This window comes from Grampus griseus (assembly GCF_964374135.1).
Source record: "Grampus griseus genome assembly, chromosome: 9".
Lineage (NCBI taxonomy): Eukaryota > Metazoa > Chordata > Mammalia > Artiodactyla > Delphinidae > Grampus > Grampus griseus.
In genome coordinates, this window is record NC_139003.1 from 3,448,606 (window position 1) to 3,466,182 (window position 17,577).

A 17,577-nucleotide genomic window follows, 5' to 3' on the forward strand; every position below is an offset into this window, starting at 1 on the left:
ACAGAGGGACAAAGAGGATGGGCAGAACCATGTAGACACAGAAACGAATACAGAATACAGAGAGACAGTCTGTACCAAAGCTTTCTACAACATTCTTGCAAAAGACGTTGACTTTTTAGGCCACCCTTTTGTTCCTGGACTAAGGGGGTTTGAAACCCTGAGGCCAGTCTGGTCAGAGGTCAGTGCTTGTGGTCAACTATGGGGACAGGCCAGCTGCTCCCTGCCCCACCCGCCAGATTTGGATCTGTGAGAGAATTAGGTCTCGCTGCTGCCAGATCTTCCAGTTTTTCAAGAGAAGCCAGAAATCTGGATGTTGAGTTTGTGAAAAACTACTCTGTGGCCCAAATAAGACATTTCAATGGGCACCATTGGTGCCAGTGTTTACCCTCTGAATTATGGACACACACAAGGCTATTCCTCCTTCCTCGCTCTAACCTGGGTGCCAAGTGCAGTCAGCCTGGGGTGGAAATGCTCGCTGGGCACAGCTGGCGCCACCACAGATGCTGTTCTAGCTGTGGGTCTGGCAGCATTCTTCTGGGGAAGAATATGGTTGAGATTAGAAGCACATCTTCCAGAGGGCCTCTGTTGTTTCTCTCCTGGATTCTGGAATGGCTCTAATCATACTAGTAATTATGTCTCTCCCTGTGAGGAGTCAGAATTCATTAATTTTTAGAGAGTGAGATAAAATTCAAATTCCACAGGCTAATGATTGTATAAAATCAGAGAGAGAAATTAGAGAAACAAAAAGGCTAAATGTTAATCTAGTAATTTAAATAAGTAATTAAAACAAGTGGATTAGTAATTAAACAAGTAAAGACATAAAAAGTGAGAAAACCTGACATAAGCATAATGACAGGATGCGTTTTTTTTAATTTACTTGTTTTCTCTTCCAAGTGTTTCTAGAAACCATCTACAGCTCTTACATATTCATCAATGGAAGAAGTCTAATGTCTTTGAAATGTAAGGCTGAATTTTTAAAAATCTGATTAAAATTACTGAGTAAACAGCATTGAAACAGTAATTATGGAAATCATCACACTGGAAAATAATACACAAAATGTCACCACCTAACATGACAAGCTACTGTCAGAGTTCATTGTTCACGTCCCCGCTTTTTCAGTGGACGTAGCTGATGTTTACAGCTGTTAACTGAAGTGTATTAATATTGTATTCTTCTGTGTCTATTTAGTATAACAGCATAAATATTTTTCATATTACTTTATAGCCTTCATAACTATTATTTTAATGGCTACATCATATTTTATTTATTTTTATTTACTTATTTCTTCAGTTTCAGGTACTTTTCACTGTTTTTAAAAACTTTCTAGATAATTTACTTATGAAAAATTCCCTGGAATGAGTCAAAAGACATAAATATTCTTATGAATCTTGAATATATTGCCAAGTCGCTTTCCCAAACACCTGGAACAATTTAAATAATACAGTGAATGACTGTATCCATTGTACCACTCCTTGCTACCGCTGGTATTATCAGTAAAGAGGGTGTAAAAAGGATGAACATCACAGGTAACACAGTGGGCTATACTGAATGGGCCTGCTGGGTCAACAGCTCGTGAAGTGCAGGTCAAGCCACTGTTGTCTGTGGACCGTCTTGGCTTCCTCATCAAAGAAAAGAAGGGTTTGAATCACATAATCTGCAAAGACTATTTCAGCTTTAAAAACTTGAATCTCAATCAAAGGCTAACACTTCATCCTCCAGAGAATTTTTGGTGTATTATGTTTTAGACGGATTGGAGAGATAACAGTAAGTTTCTGTACGAATTACAGCCCCTGAGAAATCAATGTCATTAAGTCCACTGTAAATGCACTTCTGGGGGCAGGGGGGGAGAGGGAGAGGGGGAGGAAGGGGAGAGGGAGAGGGAGAGGGGGAGAGAGGGAGAGAAAAGGAAGAAATCAGTGGGGTGGTGTGGCAATTTCTTTTTTTTTTGGCACGCGGGCCTCTCACTGCTGTGGCTTTTCCTGCCGCGGAGCACAGGCTCCGGATGCACAGGCCCAGCAGTCACGGCTCACGGGCCCAGCCGCTCTGCGGCACGCGGGATCCTCCCGGATCAGGGCACGAACCCGTGTCCCCTGCATCGGCAGGCGGACTCCCAACCACTGCGCCACCAGGGAAGCCCGGCAATTTCTTAAAATAAGACAGCAGTGAAGTTTGCCACATTGACCCTTCCTTTCACAAACAATTTCTCAACCGTGCAACGCTGTTTGAAAGCATTTTTCCCACAGTAGAAGTTCTTTCAAAATTGGAGTCAATCCTCTCAAATCCTGCAGCTGCTTTATCAACTAAGTTCATGAAATATTCTAAATCCTTTGTTGTCATTTCAATAATCTTCACAGCATCTTCACCAGGAATAGATTCCATCTCAAGAAACCACTTTCTTTGCTCATCAATAAGAAGCAACTCCTTATCTGCTCAAGTTTTATCACGAGATTGCAGCATTTTAGTCAACGTCTTCAGGTTCTACTTCTGATTCTAGTTCTCTTGCTGTTTCCACCACATCTGCAGTTACTTCCCCCACCGAAGTCCTAAATCCCTCAAAGTCACCCATGAGGGCTGGAATCAACTTCTTCCAAACTGCTGGTAATGTTGAGATGTTGACCTCTTCCCACGAACCATGAATAGTCTTAATGGCATCTGGAATGGTGAGTCCTTTCCAGAAGGTCTTCAAGTGACTTTGCCCAGATCCATCAGAGGAATCACTATCTCTGGCAGCTACAGCCTTACGAAATGTATTTTCTTAAATAATAAGACTTGAAAGTCAGAATTACTCCTTGATCCATGAGCTGCAGAATAGATGTGTTCACAGGCATGAAAACAACATTAATCTCATTGTACATCTCCATCAGAGCTCTTGGGTGACCAGGTGCACTGCCAATGAGCAGCAGTATTTAAAGGGAATCTTCTTTTCTGAGCAGTAGGTGTCAACAGTGGATTTAAAATATTCAGTAAACCATGTTGTAAACAGATGTGCTGTCATCCAGGCTTTGTTGTTCCATTTATAGAGCACAGGCAGAGAAGACTTAGCATAATTCTTAAGGACCCTAGGATTTTTGGAATGGTAAATGAGCATTGGCTTCAGCTTAAAGTCACCAGCCGCATTAGCCCCTAACAAGAGAGTCAGCCTGTCCTTTGAAGCTTTGAAGCCAGGCATTGTCTTCTCCTCTCCAGCTATGAAAGTCCTAGACGGCATCTTCTTCCAACATAAGGCTGTTTCATCTGCATTGAAAATCTGCTGTTCAGTGCAGCCACTTCACTCACTGTCTCAGCTAGACCTGCTGGATGGCCTACCGCTTCTACATCAGCACGTGCTGCTTCGTCTTGCACTTTCATATCATGGAGATGGCTTCTTTCTTCAAACCTCAGGAAACATCGTCTGCTGGCTTCAAGGTGTTTTTCTGTAGCTTCACCATCTCTCTCAGCCTTTATAGACTTGAAGAGAGTTAGGGCTTTGCTCTGGATTAGGCTTTGACTTCAGGCCATGTTGTGGCTGGTTTGATGTTCGATCCAGAACACTACAAGTTTCTCCACGCCAGCAATAAGGTTGTTTCACTTTCTTATCATTCGCGCGTTCACTGTAGGAGCACTTTTAATTTCCTTCAAGAACATCTCCTTTCCATTCACAACTTGGCTAACTGATTGGAGCAAGAGGCCTAGCTTTCAGCCTGTCAGCTTTCCACACGCCTTCCTCACTCAGCTTCAGCATTTCCAGATTTTGATTTGAAGTGAGAAACATGCGAATCTTCCTTTCACTTGAACACTTAGAGGAACTTGTAGGGTTATTACTTGCCCTAATTTCAATATTGTTGTGTCTCAGGAGACAGAGAGGCCTGAGGAGAGGGAGAGAGACAGGGGCACGGCCAGCTGGTGGAGCAGTCAGAACACACACAACATTTTCAATTAAGTTCTCCGTCTTGTATGGATGTGCTCCATGGTGCCCCCAAATAATTGCAATAGTAACATTAAAAATCACTGATTACAGTTCCCATAACAAATATAATAGTCATGAAAAAGTTTGAAATATTGTGAGAATTGCCAAAATGTGACACAGAGACACACACTGAACAAATGCTGTTGGAAAAACGGCGCCAAAAGACTTGTTTGACGTAGGGTTGCCACAAACCTTCAATATGCAAAACAACGCAGCATCTGCAAAGCTCAATAAAATGAGGTCTGCCTGTATGTAATCCACGTGAAAGTTAGTTTAGGTTTTACTTTTAGAAATCGGAGAGAATGCCCCTGCTTCACCCTGGGAGGCGGCCCAGACACACCTCCTGCAGGGAAGGAGCTCGAAGTCAAGGGAGGCCCGTTCCCCCTCCCTGCTGCTGACCGGGTCACCCTGTGTGCCTGAGCCCTGAGCTGCCCGGGTCCTCCAGTCCACCTGACCATCCTGAGTCACACTGACTTGCACCCACATTCTACATCTGTCCTCTCATGTATTCCAGACAACGCTCCTGAGGGGAAGGACGGGGTACACAGAGCTTGCACAGCTGCCTGAGGACCTGTCACTGTGGAGCAGAGAGCAGTGCTGGCAGGGAGGAGCGGGGTCAGGGACCACCTCAAACCTCTCACCACACTGACGCTCAGGGAAGCCGCTCACCTCGGTTTTGTGTCTTTTATATCCATTCATAGAATACACAGTTACAGAGCACCCACTATGCACAGGTCACAGTGCCAAGCACCGTGGAAGAGACAAAATTAATTCAGCTAGAACCTGCCTCCAATGAGCCTGACTACCGAGCAGGCAGCAGATGTCCGAGCTCATGCAGAGACGACGTGCTTGTGACTTCCTTCCCTGCGGAAATCTAACGGAGCACCTCAAAAATCTGTGGGGACGTGGATGGACCTCGAGACTGTCATACAGAGTGCAGTACATCACAAAGAGATAAACAAATGTCATATGCTAACGCGTATGTGTGGAATCTACAAAAGTGGTACAGACGAACCCATCTGCAAAGCAGAAGCAGAGACAAACAAGTAGAGAACAGACGTATGGACACCAAAGGGGGAGAGGGGGAGGGGATGGATTGGGAGATTGGGATTGACACATACACACTATTGATACTATGTATAAACAGATAACTAGTGAGAGCCTGCTGTGGAGCACAGGGAACTCTACTCCATGCTCTGTGGTGACCTAGATGTGAGGGAAATCCAGAAGGGAGGGGATTATGTGTATATGTATGGCTGGTTCACTTTGCTCTACAGCAGAAACTAGCACAGCACTGGAAGCAACTATACCCCAATAAATAAAAACTAAAAAACAAAAACACTCTGGGAGGATCCTGCAAAAAAAAAAAAAAAACAAAAAAAACACAGAAGTTGGAAAAGGGACCAGGATATTTTGATAAATCCTTCCTAAAATCAATTATTATGTCACATCAAATATGAGATGCTACCAAATAATAAGGATCTGAGAATATCTCACCATCAAAAAATTAATATAAAAAACAAAGGAATGCAAATAACAGTGTGAACCAGGATGGAATTGCCTTAGAAGGTTAAATGTCTATGTGAACTCACAATTTAAAGTGTTTCTGGTATTCTGAAATATTTCATGATCTGATTTCTACCATTTGGAGCTGTGAGAAGGGATGACTGAATTCCTTTCGGTCAAAGGAAGCTGTTTGGGGGGGCAGGTGAGAACCCTCCAGGTGAGCCCAGCACAGCACAAGCTCTCATTTGCATAATTATCAATGATGTACAAAGCCCTTGTGCTGGATTGCCTAGTGTTTGCATTCATTTGCCTCCCCTTCCATTGATCCATCCCGGGAAAGAGCCAGTCACGGAAGCCAAGGAGCCAGGGGGATGCTCAAGGACAGCAGGCTGGAGGACCCTTGTGTGACCTTGTGTGTGACGGTCCTTCTCAGTGGCTGGGGAAAGAGAACGAGGTCAGAGGTCAGATTGTAGGTTACTATTTTAAACTTCTGCTGACCTGGGCATTCACTGCTTCATGTTCACGTCTCCACTAGTTTCAGGTTGTTTTAAGATCAACCTAAAGGGCTTCCCTGGTGGCGCAGTGGTTGAGAGTCCGCCTGCCGATGCAAGGGACACGGGTTCGTGCCCCAGTCCGGGAAGATCCCACATGCCGTGGAGCGGCTGGGCCCGTGAGCCATGGCCGCTGAGCCTGCGCGTCCGGAGCCTGTGCTCCACAACGGGAGAGAGGCCACAACAGTGAGAGGCCCGCGTACCGCAAAAAAAAAAAAAAAAAAAAAAAAAAAATCAACCTAAAGATTACAGGTGGCCTCACAGGTAGCACAGCCTCTTCCTCAGCTTACTTTTATCATTTAAACAATCTCAAAGCTTCCAGGTTTCAAATAAGGAGAGACCACCTAGGGAACCAGCATCGGAAAGGCAGGCGGGCAGAACCGGGCAAGAGCCACTGCCCTGTGTGCCCGCTCTCTCCAGCCCACTCATCCTGCCGGGAGCAGAGGGTCCGCCGACTGTGATCCCTTCCGAACATCATGCTTCCCCTTCTTAATACTTGCTCATGAAAATACAGAGAGCTGGATCATTCCATCAGCTTTAACTTGCAGATGGAGTAACTGAAGCACAAGTTTAACTGGCTCAAGAGAACTTAAATCCAGAGCTTCTGTGTTCTAAATGATGATGCAGACACTCAATGACTTTTCCTCTCTTTCCTTCGTCTGAGGTCTGTTTACAGGAGCCTTTACGTGTAGCTTTGAGCCAAGAATAAACTGGCATGATCACGAACAGTGTCAATCAGGCTGTACACATTTGGTTCTCAACAAATGTTTCTGAGGTGAGTGAATAAATGACATTTTAAGAAGGAATTTCATCATACAGAATAAACCTTCCAATTTTCAAGATGAGCTCTTCCTTTTTTCTTTACCTAAGGAGGTTTCTGAAGTCACCTTATTACTTGGCTAAAACAACTTCAGTTAAAATACACGATCTGTCACAAGTTATTGATTGGAGAAAGAGAAGGCTGTTCCTAGTCTTGTATTTCCTTACTAAGTGCAGCTGTACCAACAGTACCCTACTTTCAGCAAACTGACATCCTTATGGGAAATATCGATAACATCCTGGCATTAACATGTACTTACCCTCAGCAATGGTCTGATCATTTTCTCCTTTCAATTAATATGAGAAAACTATTTCTGCAACTTCAGTATTTTTGAGTTGAATCAGCTTTTCTTACAGGAGCCGTTCTACCAAAGATGATTTTTTAATGCAAAAATGCAGGCACATTCATTCTTTCCAGGTCGGGTCCTACTTTGCAGACTACTACTGAATTCAATACCTGTTGCTTTGGGAATTACACCATCATACAACCTTGCTAGCCCTCTCTTACGCCAGCAAACAGTCTCTGTAAAGGGCAGGATCCAGCCCATACTAAACCTCAATAAAATGTTTATTCTTAAAGAAAAAGGTATCGCTACACCAAAAAGAAAGGAAGAGTATTTAAACAGCAGTGTCATGTTCTTGAGAAGGTAGGGCAGCATTTGTGTGGGACAGGGGATAGGGCAACGCAAAGATGGAATCATCCTTTCATCCCTTGTTGTCCCTGGGACAAGGCTCCGGGGACCTGCCTGAACGCTCACCCAAGGACTCCGGAAAGCTCACTCACTACACTGGGCTCGGGATCCTTATCTGTAAAACCAGGCAGCTAATTTTTTCTATCGTCTCTGATCCCCAGATCACAGGATTCTAGGATTCCTATGTTTCTGATTCTCATCAGAGGCTTCTTATGATGGTTCTGATTGAGAATTCGTGGCCTGTTTTAATTCTTGCTTTTAACACAGACTTGGCCTTAGTTTCTTCCTTTGATTTCCTCCATGTACTGGACAAGAAAATGATCAACTCCCTAAAGCTGAAGATTTATTCCTTCTAAAAATAAGCATGAACATATATGAAAAAAACAGTTAATTCTCTTTAAATCGATTTCTGGTACATAACTTCAGTCAATTCTTTAATAAATATCATTAACTGTTACATGGACTCCAAATCTTAACGCCATTACCTTTGGGGAAACAGGTTTTCCCAGACGATGAAGCAGTGGCATTCATAGCGACTCAGTACTTGTTCTAAAGCATAAACATCACTTAATGTCATTAGAGCGAGTATAGTCAGTGCCTAAATTAATATTCTCTGTGCACTTTAAGATGCATTTTTAAAAAATATGAGATCGTGCAAGCAGTCCTGAAGTATTCTCTGAATTACTACAATTGTTCTGTAAATGTGCAAATGCCTTAGGACTTATCTTTGAATTATATATGATATGCAACACTTGTTTCCAACACCTGCAGAGAAATTTCCCGTATACTCAGAGAAATGGTGATTTCATCTTATTAAATTAGTGTGGTTTCAATTTCACATTATCTGTAGCTGCTCAGCCTGTAGTATTACAAGTTTATTGCTTCTGCTTGGCTATATGAAAAGTTGAAACCTAAAGTCATTTTCTGCTTTATTGACTTGAAGGCGGGAAAACTGAAATCATCCTTGTCATTAAAGAGAGTACTTACAATTTTTTTGCCTTCTATTAACACCGTAGAAGTATTTGTTTCAACATTCTGCAGTATCGCGCTTCCTTTCTGCTCTCTGTAGATGAATTCTTTATCTACGAGAGGAAATAAAACAGAAGCACGAGACATCAAGGAACTCACTAGCTTTTGATGGACACAGGTAAATGAACTGACTAGTTCCAACAAAAGTACATCCTGCATTTCATCAAAGCGCCCTTTAAATATGGTGAAATGGGTCCTTTAAATATGCTCCTCTCCATATAACTGCTTGTGAAGCTTCTCTCTGAATCATTTCTCATAGTCTGCACACTGACATAAAAAGCACAAGCACATACACACATAAAATCTTTAGAACATTCTAGACTTTTCTTGGGTAGGACACATAGAGTGGACACAACAGAGCAGATTAAGAAACCCGCTACCATAAGGGGCGGAGATAGTTGGTACTAAGGGGACTGATTTCCTATTTTGGAAACTTTGGGGTGAAATCTGTATACGTCCACATGCATACCATATCCTGCAAAATTATTTTCATTTGGTCCACAGCTTCCTTTGCTATTCCTGGAGGAACTGGCAGTTTCACTGTCATGAATATCTTTGGCTCTATACATTGTATCCTCAGTGACACCTGTCCTTTGTAACTCAACAGAGATTTCAAATATCCCCTTAGAAAATTAATGGAGCAATCCCCCTAAATAGTATGCATGTAGGGGTATATATGTAGGCATGTAGGGGTGTGTGTGTGTGTGTGTGTGGTGTGTACACATACTACAAATGAAAGAGTAAACTTTCTGAAAGGATTGCAAGTGGAGAGACAGGGCACACAATTGGAAGAAGAAATGATAAACTGGGAGATTGGGATTGACAAATACACACTGCTACATATACAATAGATAACTAACAAGGACCTACTGTATAGCACAGGGAACTCTGCTCAATACTCTGTAATGACCTACATGGGAAAAAAACCTAAAAAAGAGTGGATATATGTGTATGTATAACTGATTCACTTTGCTGTACATCTTAAACTAACACAACATTGTAAAGCAACTGTACTCCAATAAAAAATTTTTAAAAAGAAAATAATACTATCTTTCTGAGTGAAGGGGATGACACTGAGCCAGTCTGAAGGTAAAGAAATTTCACACGATAATCAGTTGATGAATGAAAAACACTGTGCAGACTGGATTAATTCCAATGGTATTATCATTTCTATGCTTTTTAAATTCTACTCCACAGAATTACATTCTTTTCTTTCTTATTCCTTTATTTTACTTGCTTTGCCTTTAATATTCTCTTCCTTTTTCTAGTCTGTTAAGATGGAAGTTTAGATCTTTGGTTTGATTTTCCATCCTTTTAATAAGACTATTAAAGCTAAAAATTCTCCTCTATGCATGGTATTAGCTACATCTCACACATTTTGATATGCTGAATTCAGTATTATTCAGTTCAAATTATTTCTAATTTTTCCTGAAAAGTCTGCTTGGTCCAATGATTATTTAGAAACATGTTTAATTTTCAAATATGTAAAGTTATTCTGGTCCTCTTATTTTTATACATTTTTAATTTAAATTCACTGGATCAAAGAATATTCTGTACATGATTTTAGTCTTTTAAAACTCATTAAGACATTTTTGTGGCCCAAAATATGGTCTATCCTGGTAAACGTACCATATTCACATTTAATGAAATTATTGATATGGCTGAGTTTGGTCTATAACTTTTTTCACGGGGCTTTGTTTTCTACTTTTCTCCTCTACTTCTTGTTTCCCTCTTTCTTGTTTCCTGACTTTCATTTTATTTTGTGAACATTTTTTACGGTTTTAATTTCCCTATTTTTAGCTGTATTTCTTTGCCTTTTTTTAGTGGTTGTCCTAGGGATTATACTATGTACTCAACTTTTCAGCATCTACAAAGAGTTAATAATGTATCACTTCTCATGAAATATAGAAATCTGTCCAGTTTTCAGGTCCACATCCAGTCCCATGCTGTGATAACTGTTATGTGTATTACATCGACATACATTATACATTCCACAAGACAATGTTATAATTATTGTTTATAACAATAGTATGGTTTATAAAGAAATTAAGAAGAAAAAGTAAAAAAAGAAAAATTTGTTCTTTGCATTTACCCACTATTTACCATTACTGATGCTTTTTGTTCTTTATCGAAAATATGAGTTTCCATCAGATATCATTCATTTTCCTACTTCATAAAGAACTTTCTTTAGGATTTCTGATTATATGACTCTGCTGGCAACCAATTCTTTTAACTTTGTTTCATCTGAAAGTCTTTTCCTTTAACCTTCATTTTTTTTTTTTTTTTTTTTTTGCAGTACGCGGGCCTCTCACTACTGTGGCCCCTCCCGCTGCGGAGCACAGGCTCTGGACGCGCAGGCTCAGCGGCCATGGCTCACGGGCCCAGCTGCTCCGCGGCATGTGGGATCTTCCCGGACCGGGGCACGAACCCGTGTCCCCTGCATCGGCAGGCAGACTCTCAACCACTGTGCCACCAGGGAAGCCCCTCATCCTTCTTCTTGAAGGCTCTCCCACGCTCCCGGTGGCCCTGCCCCGGGTTGGATGGCTGTCACCTTCACCCTGGACTACTCCAGGGCCTCCCAGTGGGACCCTCTGTCCCTTTCTCTATTGGGACAAGGCCACACTTCTTTTTCAAAACTTTTTTTCTGGCTCCTTGGCAGAGACTGCTTTGGCCGAACTCCTTAGTCTGACATTCGAAGCCCTTCGTCTTCTGGCCTGTCTTCTCTTCCCATCTTAATTTCCCACCATCCCCCACTAACTAAGCATCCTAACAAGTCCTGCCTTCCAAGCCTCTCTGATGCCTGTGCCGCTGCCTTGGCTGCGGTGCCCTTCTCCCACCCCCGCCAGGCACAATCTTCCTGGGCTCGGCGTGAAGGTCTCTCCTCCGGGCAGTTTTTCATGCCTCTGCCAGGCAGAATCCATCTCTCTGCTGACCCCTGACGTGTCATTCACCTTGTTTTATGCCCATCACAGCACGTTGCTTATTTGCTACTACAGCTCTCTCCCTCTAGAGTCATGATTCTCACGGGAAGAGGCCACACCTGTTTGGTTTCCTAACTCTTAGCATAATAACTGATATGAAAGTTGGTGCTAAAAAATATGTGAAGCATTTAACACATGCATCCTATCACAAGTCTGAGTCACCAAATATCCAACCTACTTGTGGAACAGCAGGCAGAACTCCTTGTAGAAGAGGGAGTGCTCTGGGCCAAAGTAAAAGGAAGGAGAGATGGACCTGGTGGTTTTCTCAAATTACACCTTTTGTGTCTCTTTGTGAGATTCTGTTACAGCTACTTTACTCCTGTCACTACAGGGCAAAAGGATGTTACAAAAGGAGTGCATCTGAATGCTGTGAGGATAGGAAGGTAAAATTGAAAAGCCATGCTCAACGGGGAGGTCCTTAGGAAAAGACTTCCCAAAGAAAATCTGGCACAGGACTACCCACTGGCTTGTTATTCTTCGTGTGCCAACTATCCAGTGCTTTGCATTTAAAATACATCATTAATTTAATTGTTCTGTGTACTTTAGCAATTCTTCAAAGCTAAAAAGTTAAAGAAATAGAGTAAGTTGCACTGGTAACTAGCACAATTATTTAAAAACTGGTAAAGCATCAAGAAAATTTCCTTCTTTCCTATACGAACCGTATCACTGGGTAACCAAATTATAGATAAGGGGAAGTTTCATTTTATTTTGTTTCTCTAAATTGTGATATAAAAATATACAGCAATGCAACAAATTATTTTATGTACTCTTCCAAAAATAAGATAAAATTCCAGTCATTTCCTCTGAGTCATTCCTCTGATATTAGCTATAAAGATAGCTAATATCATATATTAGCTATGTTTATGTTTTGCTTACTTTTGCTTAACAACAATGTATTATTAGCAACTTTCAAAAGCCTTACCCAAGGTGAAAACTTTAAAAATGTATGGCATTTTATGGTACAATAGATTTCTTAAAAACTGAGATAATTTAGTTCTCATTGTCAAGTATAATTTGTATATGCTGGTTGGTTTTGAGGAGCATATTAATCCTTGATTATACAAATATCACAAAGAATTAATGCACAGAAATAGATTTTAATTACTGAAACAAATAGTGCACATAATAAATGGAGATTTGATTTTTCTCACGATTATCTTCTTTTTTCTTTTCTTTTTTTTCTTTTTCTTTTTTTGCAGTACGCGGGCCTCTCACTGTTGTGACCTCTCCCGTTGCGGAGCACAGGCTCCGGACGCGCAGGCTCAGCGGCCACGGCTCACGGGCTTAGCCGCTCCGGGGCATGTGGGATCTTCCTGCCCCGGTGTCCCCCGTATCGGCAGGCGGACTCTCAACCACTGCGCCACCAGGGAAGCCCCATGATTATCTTCTTTTAATTTTAAACAATGCTGATAGAAACACTGTTCTTTCCATTTATTATTTTTTTCTCAGATATAATTTATTTCTATTTATGTACATTCTAATAACACGTAGCATATATTTCCTAAAAATTATATAAGCATATATTTCCTACACAGTCAATATCCATATGATGGTCATAAAATATAAATCCCTAACAGCCACGCTGTAGTCTAGAAATACCATTTCCCACCAAAGGAAAGCAGGACTCCTTCTGTAGACAGCTGATTCCAGGTCTGGGACAGGAGCTATCCTAGAGACCAGCAAAGCTATCAAATTCTATTACCATGTCAAAATGATTCAGAAACCAACCTGAAAAGGCTCCCACCAGCCAAGGACCAGCCATTTAGGGCTTTAATAAGAATAACTGGAACGGACTGAAGCTCTTTAATTACGTATAAGTTCATGAATTTAGAATGATACTTCAAAAAGAAACAACTAATTCAATTGATCATTATTAGAGGATACTTATAAATCAACATATTATTTAAAAACTGGTAAAGAAAAAGGAAAGCATCACGAAAATTTCCCTTCTTTCCTATACAAACTGTATCACTGGGTAACCAAATTACAGATAAGGGGAAGTTTCATCTTATGGAAGTATTCCAGTTATCAAATGGAAAAGGTTGATGGAATTAGCATATCACCATTTTGCAGCTCCTAATGAGTTAAGGTGCCAATCAGCCGGGGCTGCTACACCACAGAAGGAGAGCAATCAGCATGAACTGCCTCCTTAAGGAAGAATATAGCACTACTGATGAAGTGCTAGCACAACCAAAGCCAAAACCCTCAAACCCAATCAGGCTACTAGACCAACTAGAACTTGCAGGAAACAGAGGATGGAGGACCATTCACGCCATAAAGGAGCAAGTAGGAGACTCTGAGAAACTACAGGGAAAATGGCCTGGCTTCTTCAAATAAACAATGACATTTATATGACAATTAGAAATTTAAACACAAATAAGATAATTAATGGTATGAATAGGATTAATAGGATAATTAACGCTATTAAGGAACTAATAGCGTTTGGGGGTTATTTTTTCTTTTAGTGTGATATGGTGGTTATGCTTTTCTGTTTAACAAGATAACAAGTCCTTATCTTTTAGAGATGAACATAGTGAAACAAAGAGGATAAAACGATATGGTATCTGGGGTCTGCTTCTAAATAGCATGGGTGGAGGAGAAAAAGGTCAGCATATAGACACAATAAGATTGGCCAACAGGAAATAATGGTTGAAGTTGGGTTATGGACAAATAGGAGTTTACTTACTATTCTTTCTACTTTTGTTTAAGTTTAAAATTTTCTATAATAAAAAGTTAAAATTGATTTTAAAGTTCAAGTAGTTAAAAAAGATCATGCAGCTACAATGAGAATAAAGCTATGCTGGCTCATTTTTACATTTTATCCTTTGTTAGGCTTTTGCAGTAATTTGCACGTACTTGGGTTGCAGGCAGGTAGTGGTTGTGTTTTCATCGTATTTCTCCAGTAACCACTAGGTCATAAAATAAAAATTCTGAAATCTCTCCCTCCAAGGTCAGGAGCCAGGGGCGAAAATTTGCAGCAACCAATGACAGTCTTCAATCCAGATGTAGATACACTGCCTACAGCTAAGAGCGATTTTTCCTTTGGTTTGTAAATATTAAGCCTCGTATGGAGAGTTATAGGAAGAAACAACTATAATTAGAAACCTGATGTTATAATTAACACATTTCAGGAAATATAAGCCAAATGAAAATTTTAGGTGGACCATATTTATAATGTAGAACTGTGGTGCTAATATGTAGCCACTAGCCACATGTTCTTACTAATATTAAAAATTAATTAAAATTACATAACATTTAAAATTTAGTTCCTTCTTTGTACAAGGCACATTTTAAGCACTCAAAGCCACACGTGGCTAGTGGGTAGTGGTGTACTGGACGCAGCAGAGACAGAACATCTCCATCACTGCAGGAAGTTATTCTGAACAGCAATATTTTGAAGTTATAATAAGTGACAGCATTTTATTCCCAAAGAATGCCTTAGTTTACACCATAGTCTATCATCGATCTGGAAAAAAATCACTCTTCTCAAGCCATAGCTATCAAAGAGAAAATCAAAGGATGTCCTTGAAAGGTGGTCAGCAGACCTTCTGATACCTCTTGCCATTTATGTGCCTCCACTCTTACAGGCAATGAAGGCAACAGCTGTGGGAGAAAAAGATTTTTAAATAAAGTATTTCCAGATTATCCCAAATGTCACAACACCTTAAAAAAGAACATGAAGTTATATGGTAACCAGAGTCCCAGTAATCATCATCAGAACCAACGGATTAAAAATAGGAGTCAAGGGCTTCCCTGGTGGTGCAGTGGTTAAGAATCTGCCTGCCAATGTGGGGGACACAGGTTCGAGCCCTGGTCCGGGAAGATCCCACACGCCACAGAGCAACTAAGCCCGTGAGACACAACTACTGAGCCTGCTCTCTAGAGCCCGCGAGCCACAACTACCGAGCCCACGTGCCACAACTACTGAAGCCTATACGCCTAGAGCCTGGGCTCCACAACAAGAGAAGCCACCGCAATGAGAAGACAGCACACCACAACGAAGAGTAGCCCCTGCTCTCTACAGCTAGAGAAAGCCCACGCGCAGCAACGAAGACCCAACGCAACCAAAAATAAAATAAATAAATTTACAAAAAAAAAAAGGAGTCAAGTGGAAAGAAAATGCCAAAGGTTTTTTTTCTGTTTTTTTAGGTTGGGTTGAAATTCGTGATTTTTTTTTTTTTAAAAAGTACCCACCATGATAACTATGGCCTTTTATTTGAAATTATAAGAACTACACACAATCCTCCAACATACCAGGGAAACATCAGTACAAACAGAGATGGTGAGAAAATGTAAAATAAATGATGTGCATTTTACTAAGAGTGGATAAGTAACTTATTTTCATGAGAATGTGCTTAGAAAAGGTAGGAGTTTCCAATGTGCTTAGAAAAGGTAGGTGGGTGTAAGAAGCAAAACTCAGAGAAAAGAGTCTAACCAGTGGACATTTCATTTATTCCCAAGAACATTTACAACGTGAGGGATACTCTTCTAGACACACCATGAATTAGCCATGTTCCCCGACTTAAGGACGCTTACAATTAAAATGGTCAGATGGCAATTACTGATGCTGGCTATCGAAAAGCTCCAAGTTAATCACAGCACTGTACTATAAGACATGATTCCAAGCAAATAAATAATTCTACTAATGTTATGAGAAAGTAGGATTTTCTGTAGAAGAGAAAATAAATCCACATTTAAAATCATAAATTTCAGTAAAAGTTAAAATCCTGTAGTGTTATATATGGAATCTAAATAAAAGGTACTGATGAACCTAGTGGCAGGGCAGGAATAAAGACGCAGACGTAGAGAACGGACTTGAGACGGACTTGAGGACACAGGGGAGAAGGGGAAGATGGGACGAAGTGAGAGAGTGGCATGGACATATATACACTCCCAAATGTAAAATGGATGGCTAGTGGGAAGCAGCTGCATAGCACAGGGAGATCAGCTCAGTGCTTTGTGACGACCTAGAGGGGTGGGATAGGGAGGGTGGGAGGGAGGCTCAAGAGGGAGGGGATATGGGGATATATGTATGCATATGGCTAATTCACTTTGTTGTACAACAGAAACTAACACAGCATTGTGAAGCAATTATACTCCAATAAAGATATATATAATATATATAGGCCCTGTAGTGTTAAATTTGTGTCAAATATCAATAGGAACACATTTGCTTATTTTTTAAAGTATGTATTTGCTAGTTTTGTCCACAGAAATATTAGATACATGATTTCCTAAACACTCAGATTTTGGTTCCTAAGTACCATTCTCACTAAAAAGAACAAGGAATATTTGAAGAAACAAGTATTTTTAGATCTGAGGCACAGGAAGTACAGTATGAACCTGGGACACCTTATTGGCCAGAAGGCAAAGAAGAGTTCAGTGAGTGATGGGTCTTGGCGCCCATTCTTGCCCCATCCTGTCTCAGCCTTCACATCTAACTCTGACTGGTCCTTCCTCTTGGCTCTGGGCTCAGACACAGGACTTGAACTGGTGGATGGAATATAAGCAAGCAGACACTTGACTTGCCCCCTCCTGGCTCTGCCATTGCCATGAGACAAACACAAACATCTCTCACCTCATCTTCTGGCACCAGGAGGAGAATCAAGTGTGAATCACAGCCGGGTTATCACGGTCACCCGAGAAGAGGCTATTCCAGATCGGCCAACAGCCTGCTGGGTGTCCAGCCACACGAGCAGATCACGCAACGGATAAGCAGAGTTCCCTAACCAACCACCAGCTGACAAGCAGATGTGTGAAAAATACACAAGTGTGTGTGTGTGTGTGTGTGTGTGTGTCCCTGAAGGTGTGTGCTCGTTTATTACACAGCACTCTTGTGGCACCAGACAACACACACATGCACAGGAGAACCACCTGGGAGGGCCCTCGGAAGTCAAAGTTGGGAAAATCAGAACATGAAAAGAACAATGCTGTAACTGATTAAAACACATCAAATACATAAAACTGTAAGGTCGGATCTTAACAAACGGCACCGCGAAACAGAGGAAAGCTTCAAGTGAGCTTTATTAGGGAGCGCTCCCGGGCGAGGTTC

General features: G+C 41.2%; 1 protein-coding gene across 5 annotated transcripts in view; it reads right to left on the reverse strand.

Moving 5' to 3' along the window:
• DPP6 (dipeptidyl peptidase like 6) overlaps nt 1-17,577 on the reverse strand; it is a gene marked incomplete at both ends in the record, with an annotated part of 1,026,243 nt that overhangs the window by 308,199 nt on the left and 700,467 nt on the right. For all 5 annotated transcript variants that reach the window (XM_082662523.1, XM_082662525.1, XM_082662522.1 and 2 more), the window contains one exon: nt 8,503-8,597. In XM_082662523.1, coding sequence (XP_082518649.1) covers nt 8,503-8,597 — 95 coding nt within the window. The remainder of the gene's footprint in view (nt 1-8,502; nt 8,598-17,577) is intronic.